Source organism: Dreissena polymorpha, chromosome 11, assembly GCF_020536995.1.
Source record: "Dreissena polymorpha isolate Duluth1 chromosome 11, UMN_Dpol_1.0, whole genome shotgun sequence".
In the NCBI taxonomy this organism is placed as follows: Eukaryota; Metazoa; Mollusca; class Bivalvia; order Myida; family Dreissenidae; genus Dreissena; species Dreissena polymorpha.
This window is the reverse complement of record NC_068365.1, coordinates 5873720-5887423: the sequence shown is the minus strand read 5'-3', so window position 1 is coordinate 5887423 and position 13704 is coordinate 5873720. Positions and strand designations below refer to the sequence as shown.

General features: G+C 34.5%; 1 protein-coding gene across 1 annotated transcript; it reads right to left on the bottom strand.

The window, feature by feature from the left end:
• Positions 1 to 8696: 8696 nt before the first annotated feature.
• On the bottom strand, positions 8697 to 12965 carry LOC127849514 (uncharacterized). Its single transcript, XM_052382138.1, has 2 exons — positions 12871 to 12965; positions 8697 to 10471 (listed from the first exon to the last, which is right to left on the bottom strand). The coding sequence occupies exons 1-2, from the start codon at positions 12940 to 12942 to the stop codon at positions 9110 to 9112; spliced, it is 1434 nt and encodes a 477-aa protein (XP_052238098.1). The 5' UTR covers positions 12943 to 12965; the 3' UTR covers positions 8697 to 9109.
• Positions 12966 to 13704: the final 739 nt, after the last annotated feature.

Here is a 13704-nt window from a genome sequence, read left to right as displayed (position 1 = left end):
TTAAAAACATTCGCCTTTCCGAAACTTATATATCCTTTAACAGTTTTAAATAATCCAGGCAATGAAATTATAAAAGACATAAAGAACTCAATGTTTTCATTTTTGTGGGATAATAAACCAGATAAAATCGCGAGAAACAAAATTGTTCAAAACTACAAAAATGGAGGACTCAAAATGATTGATCTCGAAAATTTTATAGACGCGCTAAAATCAAGCTGGGTGAAAAGGATGTTATATCAACCAACAACAAAATGGGCAAAAATTTACAGTGACATGCTTGAAAATAATGGCAATCTCTTTATCTTTAAATGCAACCTAAAATCATCAAATATAGACTCTTTGGAATTGAAATCTAAATTTCTAACTGAATGCTTAAAAGGATGGTGCCGCGCGAACTATAAAGAAAAACAGACAATCATAGGGAAAGAAATACTCTGGAACAATTCAAATATATTTCTATTGAATAAAACATTGTTTTACAAAACATGGTTCGATCGAGGTATTACACAAATAGAACATATCTTTAACTACAGGAACAAACATGTTCATACCTTCACAGAACTTCAAGAATTATATGATTTGCCCCGTTCTGATTTTTTAAAATACCACACGTTAGTTGGTTGTATACCAAAATGCTGGAAAGAAAAAAAATAACAATGAAGAAAGGTCATACGTGCCACCTAGTTACCTTATTAATAGAATCACCCCGACAACAAAAATATGCAAATTTATAAACGAACTGTTAATAGAGAATACACATATAAAAAACAACAAACAAGAACACAAATGGGAAATGCTTTTTAATAAACAGTTACATTGGGAATCAATATTCACAAATTATATTCAAATAACAATAGATTCCTCCTTAAGAACGTTCCAGTATAAATATATGATGAACATTGTTCCCAACAACGAAAATCTGTTTAAATATGGCTTTGTCGAATCTAGTCTCTGTGATTTATGTTCAATGTCTGTTGAAACTAATATGCATTTGTTTTGGAATTGTCCTAATGTTCATATTTTTTGGAACAACATTGAGACATATATAAAATCCCAACTTAGCATTTGTACTGATTTCAAATTGTCTTATGAATGTATTTCACTTTGTAATACTTTTATCAACAATAGAAACTGCTCAAACTGTATCAATTTTATTGTATTACTAGGAAAATATTTTATATTTAAATGCAAATATCGACGATGTCCACCAATTTTCCAAAGATTTTTGGAATATTTTAAATACAAAATAAAAATCGAAGAGATTATCGCAAGCTGGAAGGGTAAAACTGAAAAACATACTCAAAAATGGAATAATTTTGTGATTTAAATCTGTTTTCTTAAATTTAAGGGAAAAAAGAAGATAAATATGTTAATATATCTACTTCATATGCTTTTCTACTTGTATTCGTTTGTGTCCTTCATTATTTAAAACATCACATCCTTTTTCATTTTCATGTATTCCATATGTTTATATATATATGTACTTTTCCCTGTGTAAAATGATGGTATGTGCATATATTATGTAGTGAATAAAGTACTAAAAACGGAAAAAAATCAATTAATGTTATAATGTTTGGTCTTTTCCAGGAATATTTATTTATAAACAATTTTATAATATCATCATATAATGAACATTCTAATAAAAAATGATATTCTTCCTCAAGAACATTGCAACATTTTCCATCTTTAAAAGGTATAGCTTCAGGTGAATGTCATCTGCCTGATTCGATTTCTAATATATGGGATTAAACCCTTTATCTACGGAGATAGGATCTAAACTTATCTAAACACATTTATACTAACATTTTTTAAGTAAGGTTGCAATTCAAATTTACAAAACTGTTCGCAACTTATTACTCTTGAAGAATCATTAAGCTCTGACATCCAAATATATAAAGTATTTGATTTCAAATTAATATTTTTATTAACATAAAATTACATAACATAAAATTATCACTTAAGATTACAAATACAAACGACCAATGGTAACAACACCTAAGCTCTATCGAAGCGGATCTAATATTTATCTGAACAACAGTAGTTTTTGGTAACGAAAGCTTCTTTGGTACAGGTACAATATTGATGAAGGGATATGATATTTATAAATAATTCATGGTTTTGGATCTCGTCATTTCTTGAAAGTTCTAGCCTTTCATTTCTGCGGTTTTAGTCATCATATAACATTCATTAAAGCAATTATTCATAACGACCACAAACTCAGGAATAGATGTGTACCTCGTTGAAACTGGATTACAAGGTCAAATTTAAAATAGCGTGTGAACAAACATGCACAGATTGCATATTCTTTATGAAACGTGCTCAGATCTGCCGGTTGAAATCTGATTCTGATCCATTCAAATAAAGGCTGCCATTAGGTGGGGGATGTGTCCTTGTGTGGCTTCAGTAAAACCATTTGAACACTCTACACATCACATCTGCGACCCAATCATCTTGAAACTTGCTGAGACCAAGAAACGAATTTTGTTTTGAGATATATGGGTCAAGTTCAAACAATGTGTGTTTTTTTTTCAAAAACATGGCTACCAAATATTGGGACAGTTTTTCTCTCCTTATAAGTAAATTGTGAACTCTTGTGCGCACTATAACAAATGATATAAAGATTCAGTGGTTCCAATCCAGAATAATTCACAAGTTACTTGAAACAAAGAGTCGTTTGAATGAAGTGAAAATAACGGATGATCAATAATGTTCTTTTTTAAGGAACATTTAGAACATTATTTGTGGGAGTGTCATGTATCTAAAGCAATTATTGATGAAATCTTTCTAGGACCATCTATTCCTTTCCTTAATATGAATACTTTTCTCCTTGGATATGCAACAAAGTCTGCTAGAGCCATCAATATTGCTATTTTGTTTATAAAGCTATACTTATACAAGCTTAAAATGAAAACTTGCATTCCATGCAAAGCAGGATCCAAGAAATAAACAAAGTATGAAAACGATAACTTGAGGGAAAACAATATTCAACAAAATAATTTGGAATCCTTTGATAGTGAATGAAATCTATTTATGACATTGTTTCACAAACTTAGAATTTAAACTTTATGATTGGTGTAGTTGTTTTCACACTTTTTAAATGATATTTATAGCGTACCGTAACTTAAATAAAATTATATGAAGCACCAATTTGTCATAAAATATTATTGTATGCACCTACTTTTGTTTCACATTGCCTCGGTGTTTGTCAAAACACACTGAACAAATCAATATAATTAAATGCGCCTATTAATACTTTCCATATGCCTTGTTCATCTGAAAGTACAATCTATACATCCTTGTTTTTCTATACACACTAGAACAGGTATTTTTTCAGAAATGTTTTTTTTTTCAAAACAAAATTATATGTATTATAGAGATAACCTATGATGTATTGCATAAATTACATTGTTGTGATATTATTCATATTGTTTATATATTTGGTTGCAATCTTGACATAAAATGTGTTGGAAACAGAAAAGTACAGTTATGTGCGGTCTTATGTTATCGCCATAAGGCCCTACCTTTGATGTTGTCGGAAACCTTACTAAAGCGAGTGAAAGGTCACAGACAGAGGATTATAAGGATAATTTAGTGCTTATTGTAAGTATGTTTTATATAACAACAAGATAAGTATTAGTGCAAAGCATCAAAGGGCGTCGGGAATTTCAGTGTAAAAGGCACTCAATGAAGTTACATTGAACGATTTTTTCTACTGTAAATATTAATATATTGGCCGATTGTTTTAAACAAAATAGAAATAGATACTGGTATAACCATTATCTATGATTTTGTGTTATAACCCCCAAATAACCATTATCTATGATGTTGTGTTATAACCCCCAAAAAACCATTATCTATGATTTTGTGTTGTAACCCCCAAATATTTCATTTTTTTCATTTTTTTACATTGGTGTCCTTTTTTTACTAGTTTTCGTGTGCAGTTTTCATTAATTGAACAGAACTGTGTAGGTTTAAAAAAATCTGTCCATCTTGTGAGCGTAATTTCATATTTTTCTAAACTTCAAGGGGATATGATTCTGAACTTATTCTTACGTTGCTCATTTACGATTGGGTTGAGTACTCATTGATATGAAAACACTGTAAAAGTTTGAAAAAAAATTGAATTAAAACTGTAAATTGTATAAAGAAGCTGCATTAAACAATACTTTGAAATTCAGTAAAAGATAATAATAGATTTATTGCTCCGATATCCATCATTTTCAATAGGGTTCGAGTAATACTGATATAAAACACTTAACAAGTTTGGAAAGATTCAGACGAAAGTTGTGAAATCTTTTAAACAAGTGGAAATTATTTATTTTGTCAAATTTAATAGAAACAAATTCTGGACTTATTGTCCCAATGTTTCTCATTTTAAATGAGGTAAAAATGCTTATTGATATGAAGACACTGTAAGTTTGGAAAGAATCTGATGAAAAATGTTGACATAATCACCTAACAAAGCAGTTTTTCACTTTTATTTTTCAATTCAAAGAGACATAATTCTGGACTTATGGTCCGATATTGCTCATATAGAGTTTGCGTTGGGTCCTCATTGATAAAAAACCTGTGAAAGTTTGGGAACAATCGGATGAAAATGTTGGACTTCGAACAAGGATTTCAAAATTTCTCATCTTCTAAGGAAGATAACTATGGACGTAATGGTCGGATAATGCTTAAGGGCCCATACCACCTGGAAAGTAATACATGTCGCGCTTCGCGCTCTATATGTGGTTCTTAAAAAAAATCCGAGGAGTGCTTGACTCTAGGGAAACGGGTTGCTGGGAAACAGCTCCTCCTTGATAAGCGGCTGCTTCCTTTATCGCAACTCATTGTTGCAATCAATAATACGTGTCGCGCTTCGCGCTCTATATGTGGTAGGGATAGGCCTATGATAGATAACCATAAAAATACACGGATACTTGATGTGTTGTTGGCATTTATTTGTCAATATAAAAACACGTGTATTTTTATAAGATATTTCAGTGATGTAAGCAATTTTAATTAACGTTGTAACCACGTTGCATCCATTAATTTTAATAAAAAAAGTCCACTTGTAGTAAAATGGATTTTAAAATGTCTACATAAAATTTAGCTTTTTTATATTTATTAACCTGACTGAACAAATTGTAAGCCGCCGAATGTGCCGTTCGTGCCGGAACCCGGGATTGAACTTGGGGGCCTTTGGATAACTGTTTCGTAAACAACTTCAGTCTAACGCTCTCCCAACTGAGCTATTCCGGCTGACATTCACTTATGTATTACTATTTGGTGAAGTTGTGTATAGCGATCGTTATTATATGTCTATTAATAAACCAATACATTGTACGTGTTCGTACCACTACGCCTTCCAATAAACTTGCTTGCGTGATAGGTCGTCAAATATCGTACTACATTGATTCTCCACTAAATAAGCAAATTAGAAAAAACACAAAATAAATATATTTTGATTATGTTTTGTTTTTATACAAAACATCATTTGTTTTTATACAAAACCAGAAAGCTTTGCGTATTTGCCCAGTCCCTGTGATCTTTCCCATGTGATCAGTTGTGGATCAGTTATTAATTAAAACAGTAATTAGCTTTGCATTATTGGCATTAGATGTTGTAATAAATGTAATAGGCACAAATGCAGTAGTTATTTACACTAATTTACACAAAAAATCACCACTATGCAAGATATTCTTAAAACAAAAATATATACATTGATCCGTAAAATAACTTTTCCTCCCATAAGCGAAAAAAATGCATTACATACTTGTCGCCGCCCTCCAGGGCGACGCCAATAACACTGTGTGCATCAGTTGGTAAATCCGGAAATAATGTCGAGCTTTTTTTTGTGGTAACATTATACATGCTGCACATTTTGATTGTCAACACTAGTTGATGTCTTTTTTAGAATAACATGATTATTTTGAGATTGCAAAAAAAACGGATATTTAACAAAACACTACTTCCGCTGTATATCATAAGAAACTGTTTTCAGTAAGGCCGTCTGAATATCCATGAATATGCAATACAAGACTTATCATCTATAACCTTGCACGTGTAAATTGTTTTCATACACACAGTTTGCAAGTATACAGTATGTATATAAATCAGTTTACAAAAACGACTAAATTATCGTGTTCGAGTTCGAATTTGGGTTATGTGCGTCCAACACCTTTATCAAAACCAGGTCAAACCTTAGAAAAGCTTTTTAACCATTTAAGAGGCCACGTTTATAACTCAATATTGGTGAAACTTAGTTCTGATTGATTATCTGCGCGATGTCTAAGCCATGGTCAAATCTGGATCAAGTGCGTCCGAAAACTATGTTCTCATATTGATTCTTTAAAAAAACGTGTTACCACTTTTGATGATATTTGTTCAGAATGCGTATGCTTTTGTTTATGAATACAATAATCGATCGAAAAAATAGTTTATAAAGTTGTGATCTATAACCTTTTTTTTTCATTATCTTTATAAAATACTAATAGTAATACTATAACTATAACTAGTACTAATGATAATCTCTTTATTTCTCCAGGTAGCTCTTTAAGACAAAACATTTATAACAAAGTGTAAATAAAATTTATTAAACTGCAATTTTATTTTTAATGTATCCAACATAAAAACAATGCAACATTACCATCAAATATATCTGAAATATTTATGTCTATGATTATTATTATTTTACGAGAAAACAAGCAGACAAAAATAAGTTATGAAACTTTAAAAAGAAAATTTAAAAATATCAATTATTATAATGATAATAATCTTCAACTAATTAATTTAGTTCGTAAAACTAACAAAACTCCAGATAATAGTAAAAGTTAAATCAAAAGGCTACTTCATATGTTACTACTTAACATTCTTTAAAAGCGAATTATAGTGATTTCACAGTTTACATGCACTTCTGAATAAAACGTTACAGATGCTGTCAATGATGGATATATCGGCATATTTATTAATGTGTGAATTTATAGTATCTGCCATGATCATTTTAAACGAATCACTTGAATGAAAAAACAACAATTTCTTAGAAAAAAAAGACATATGATCATTATAAATAAACATAAAATTGAACTCAATACTCAGTATACTGTCAAAGCAAGAGTAAAAGAGGTACTAAATATGACAATATTGAAGCACTACAGAAGTTAATGTTACGATGTACCTGTTATTTCTGTTTACCAGATGTTTTTCCCAGATTTTCGAACACATATTAATACAAAATTTTAGTCAATGGTTTATTTTTTAATGGAGCATGACCGCTCCTCAAGGATTGCACATAATTTACTTTAAACTCAATAAAGTACGAAATATTCGATAACATCGGTGTTCCTTCTCCCATAACGTTTAATTTGGCATTTGGATGCGGGTATCAACTATTCAGTGGTTAATAAATATTTTCTCTAAATGATTTGTGTCTTTGTTTTTAAGCTATTTAAATTTACTTTTGTTTTATTTACTCACTTCAAATGACAACTTTTCAGAGGCGGCGTGTTATGGTGAAACCATGTGTCTGTAAATCAAATATAAATGTCATATTTATTGCTAAAATGACAAAATGTGCATATTTGATATGTAAATGTATGTTACTTCTAATGTAATGATATGTCTACTGAGTGTGATATGGTTCCTGCCCATTTCAAAACATGTCTGCAATTAAGGAGTGAAGTTTCCTTTTGTGGCTAGGGTAAACCCTTTAGAAGGTCACAATGTCGACCCATGCACAATAATAGTCGATCACAACATTCAAGTTACGTCAGTATTATATTTGGGCTGATATCGAAAATAACTGTCGTTTGTATAAAAAAAACATGGCTACAAGGTATTAGGCCAGTTTTTCTTATAAGTCTTTTGCGTAACCGTTGTCACGTAATCGTTCATGGTTCATGGACGACACATAGTTATCCAATGCTCATAACTCTTAAATTACTGGTGTGTAGCCTATCATTCCATTTCTCGTCATGCGCATATTGTCATGATGACGAGATTTGCATTAACCACCATTTTCCCGTGTCACGCATGGGACAAGTCCGTCCCTTTCTATTTATGTTAATTTCTCTGCATAATGTGGGATAAAATATTCAACATCACATATATCAGTTTCTAATCCAGTTTATGGTCTGGCAAAACAAATATTTTCAGTTGTACAAAAATATTATGATTGCTACATGATTTAGTCTTTTTCCATCTGTTCACCTCTAGATCTAAATGCTAACTCACTATTTCCCTCTAACATTTGCCCCGTGAAGCTCAGTTATGAATCCCATTGGTCAGTGTTCTATGCGTGCTTATTGCTGGTTGGCTAGATTACTAAAGATACTGAGTCAATGAAGCCCTGGGAACGGGATAAACAAACCACCCTAATATTTACAATCTTTATCTGTATAAAAACTTTTGCTTGACCAATACAAACATACCCGGCCTTGTGTCAACTATACTATTTTTTAATCTCTCCCTCATCGATAAGCTTATTTGGTACATATGTGCACTTTGTGACTGTCATGTTTCAATACAGTAATCCCAAAATATTCCGCCTACAAATTCCTACCATAACGTGACACCGTGTTATTTATACCTGCTATTAACAATTAAGTTATGTGGGGTCTGATATTAGCGCCTTGGGGCCCTACTGCTTATGTTGTCGGACACATTACTAACACAATTGAAAGGTCACCGACAGAAGATTATAAGGATAACTTAAGGCTTATTGTAAGTATGTTTTATGTAGCGAGCACACTGTGTTCATCAGTTGGTACATCCGGAAACTTTGTAAAGATTGTTTGCGTGGTAACATTATACATGCTACACATTTTGATTGTCAACACAGATTTACGTTTTTACTGGAATTACATGATTATTTTAAGATTGCAAAAAATAAATATTTAACACAGCACTAGTTTCGCTTCGCATCCTAAGAAACTCTTGTCAGTAAAGCCGTCTGAAAATCCTTGAGTATATCCAATACAAGACTTATCATCTATAACTTTGCACGTGTACATTGTTTTCATACACACAGTTTGCAAGTATACAGTCTGTATATTAAACAGTTTACAGCGACTAAATTATCGTGCATGTAGCATTGGTACACGTGCAAAATAAGCGCATTAATTTATTATCACATAAGCATTCTGTGGCCAATATCCGGCAGTTCATTGATAGAACTGCCATTCAATATCGCAACCACTTTAACCTCGTTGATTACATCAAATATGCGGTTCTCTATCTTCTTCAGCATGAACTCGGAGTACCTAACCTTCCCATGCTCATCTGTACTTTGCATATATCTATTCCTATACTCCAGCCGCAGCATCTCTAGCTCCATCCTTTTTTTGCTGAACCACATCATCGGCTCTGGGGACGCGACAATCGCCTTTCTTAATTTCTTCAGTCTCAAGAATACATTGGGCCCTTCCTCTAGCATGTCCGTGATATCTGCTACCCATTTATGTTGCTGGTAATCATGCATACCACAGGCTTCCATAAGATTTCTTTCCGGAATCATGTAATAGCAAAGTCGTTTTTTCTCAATAGCAGTCCTAAGTTTTTTCAGTCCGTCATGCAACCAATAAAGTAAGCTGCGTGAATGAAACTCTGTCTGTGGAGTATTTTCAGCTTGCCATAATATGATGTTTTTCAACACGTACGATGTTATTTCTTTATTATTTGGTTTTATTATATCTCTGAGGATCATTTTAAGAATGACATATACTTTTGCTTGTGTGTCGTTAAGGTTGTTTACAAGTTCTGCCTCGCCGGTGTTGAAACAAATCCTCCACTCCATGTGCTTGTAATCGCTTCCCTTGAACCCTACCGGAGTCACAAAGGCTCCTAATGATACTACTTTCTGAACTATATTTTGTGATGGCCATTTACGTCGTCTGTCAGCCCATCTCTGTAGGATGCTGGGGCAGTAACAACGTAGTGCGATTACTTTGTCAACATGAAGTACATCTCTTAATGTTTCAGGCAGCGACGGCCCGGCTCGTTCATGATGCTCCACATATTCGTCATTTGTTAATGGAAGTGCCGAAAATTCATCTAGCAATAAGCTACTACTTAATAGAACGTCCCCATTTCCATTATCACACAGAGCCTTGGTAATTATAGTATAACGTACACGAGGAGCTAGTCCCTCTTGTAACAGTATGCAGTGCCCTGGGTATACACGTGCATCCATCGTATCCATCCTAAACACATCTATAGAGTCTGAAAAATTGAGCGCAATGATATCAGCTTCCACACAGAAGACATCATTCAGAACCAATAATATGTCCCAGTCGCTTTCCAAATAGCAGGTCAGTCCCTCTGCCTTACTCCCAGCTGTGATTGCAGTCATGTTTCTTATTCTTTTACAAGATAGTGCAAACAGCCTGTCATTCTCCCTGTACTTCTCAACGCGCCACCGTCTCATCATCTCGCCGTACCCCAACCGGGTCATTATAGTACAGATCTCCATGGACACGTTTTCAAGATGATTCTATGAACAAAATAATACGATCTTCAAGTCAGTTTAAAATACGCCATTGTATTTTATTTAAATTATAAGCACATACAAAAAATACAATTTGGTTTACCTATGTTTTCAAATAAAGTTTAAAGTGCTTTTTAATTTCATGGAACGAAAGTTTATTGAAAGCTTTGAAGTAATTAATTTTCTTTGATTACTTTATCTATTCTCTTCTCGCTTTGTGACTGCTTTCCATCCATAAGGACATGGACATTTATATTTGCAATGTTGTACGTGAATTTGCTTGGAAGCATCCTAGGCGGATGGATCTTCCTGACATCACGTCTGAGTTGTAGATTGTAACCAGACATAGTACGAAGAGATATATGAATTATCTAAGTGATCATTTCTGAGAACGTACAAATATCATAACATTAGTTGAATAGTTGTAAGAACATACTTGTGCATATATTTTGTTGTATTGTTTTTGTTACAAAAATGACATAATATTTGATAGAACATAAAATAAAGAGTGTTGCTTAAACTGTTATTTTTGTAATTTGTAAAAAAGGTTTATCAATGACTTTGCCTTATTTGACAGTTTTTGAACCACAAGACTCAACAAGGTATACATAATACGATTACAATAAAGTTTGTTAAGTATCCACTCATCCAATAGGATGACCTTGTAGGATATCCAACAAAGTTAAATAGCAGGTCCACCAGTCTAACGCTGCTAAACAATTTCTGTCTCTCACCACTTTAGTGGTTTGAGAGACTTTTGATTTAACCCTGTGTGTCTGTCTGTTTGTCTGTCACACTTGATGTCTGAACTCAAAATCTTGTTTGTTTTACATGCACTTTTATCATGCAAAAATGATAATTAGACAGCAGGAAATTGCATCATTTCAAGGTGCCATTAAAAAAATCGACAACAGGCCCCCTCCAGCACCCTGCCCAGTTCAGCCCCCCCCCCCTCTGAATAATTTCTGCGTAGGCCTCTATAGTATATGACTTACCCGATAGTGATTACTGCACAGGCGGCTGTGCCTACAAATGCTTACAGTCTCAGACTTATCCGAGAGTGACGACTGTACATGCTGCTGTGACTATTATGCTTACAGTCTCAGACTTACCCGAGAGTACCAACTGTACAGGCTGCTGAGCCTACAAATGCTTACAGTCTCTGACTTACCCGAAAGTGACGACTGTACAGGCTGCTGTGCCTGCAAATGCTTACAGTCTCAGACTTACCCGAGAGTGACGACTGTACAGGCTGCTGTGCCTACAAATGCTTCCAGTTTCTGACTTACCCGAGAGTGACGACTGTACAGGCTGCTGTGCCTACAAATGCTTACAGTTTCTGACTTACCCGAGAGTGACGACTGTACAGACTGCTGTGCCTACAAATGCTTCCAGTTTCTGACTTACCCGAGAGTGACGACTGTACAGGCTGCTGTGCCTACAAATGCTTTCAGTCTCTGACTTATACGAGAGTGACGACTATACAGGCTGTTGTGCCTGCAAATGCTTCCGGTTTCTGACTTACCTGAGAGTGACGACTGTACAGGCTGCTGTGCCTGCAAATGTTTCCAGTCTCTGACTTACACGAGAGTGACGACTGTACAGGCTGTTGTGCCTGCAAATGCTTCCAATTTCTGACTTACCCGAGAGTGACGACTTTACGGGCTGTTGTGCCTGCAAACGTTTCCAGTCTCTGACTTATATGAGAGTGACGACTGTACAGGCTGCTGTGCCTACAAATGCTTTCAGTCTCTGAATTACCCGAGAGTGACGACTGTACATGCTGCTGTGTCTATAATGTTTTCAGTCTTAGACTTACCTGAGCGTGACGACTGTACAGGCTGCTGTGCCTACACATGCTTTCAGTCTCAGACTTACCCGAGAGTGGCGACTGTACGGGCTGGTGTACCTGCAAATGTTTCCAGTCTCTGACTTACCCGAGAGTGACGACTGTACATGCTGCTGTGTCTATAATGCTTTCAGTCTCAGACTTACCTGAGCGTGACGACTGTATAGGCTGCCGTGCCTACAAATGCTTCAAGTTTCTGACTTACCCGAGAGTAACGACTATACAGGCTGCTGTGCCTACAAATGTTTCCAGTATCTGACTTACCCGAGAGTGACGACTATACAGGCTGTTGTACCTGCAAATGTTTCCAGTATCTGACTTACCCGAGAATGACGAATGTACAGGCTGCTGTGCCTACAAATGCTTTCAGTCTCTGACATACCCGAGAGTGACGACTATACAGGCTGTTGTACCTGCAAATGTTTCTAGTCTCTAACTTACCCGAGAGTGACGACTGTACATGCTGCTGTGTCTATAATGCTTTCAGTCTCAGACTTACCCGAGAGTGACGACTACACAGAGTGCTGCCTACAAATGCTTCTAGTCTCAGACTTACCCGAGCGTAACGACTATACTGGCTGCTGTATCCAGACTCTGATTCTGTACATCCGACGCCTCCTTCTGCCATTTGTTAAATGCTGGAAGTATATATAAGTTTTAATTGTCAAAGATGTGATTCGATTAAAAAATGCAAAATGAATGTTTATAATATATTTTATTGTTTTAAAGTGTTTTTTCAGAGTTTACGTTCTTATAAACTCTCATAAAACATCAGCATAAGAGCAATTATGATCCTTTAATCCTAATGTCGCATAACATCTTATGAAGCACTTAATAACATATGCACATGAACATAACATTTAAAGTCTTATATACTACTCTGAACACAATGGGTCTATATGCTAGTGGTTGCGTTACAAAAATAGTGGTTGATGTGTGTGGTGTAAAATAGTACATGTTGTAGTTCGATTTTTTTAGCATAAGTACCCAGATAAGTATATCATTTCTGCGAACAAAGTTAAAGACTTGAACACTAGGTTAGTTAGAACTTTAACTGTTATATAATGGTGTTTCATCAAACGAGTCAAGACAATGAAGTCCTGTTCGTATCAATGAACCTGGTAGTTATTGGTGTAACCATTTACGAATGCCCGAGCTTCGTTATTGATTGTTAAAATCACTAGATGACGCTGTGAGAATCTGCCGGACATCGAAAATAAGAACTATATATTGTTCATATGCGGGCATAGATAAGCTTGGATAAGTCAAGATGTTGCAGTTGGTGATGCAAATTATTTTAATAATCTTTTAAGCAACGCGTTATTGATTGCTGCACGCAAAAATAGGCCGACGACGTTTTAAACCCGAGTCTATGTCATCATTATAAACA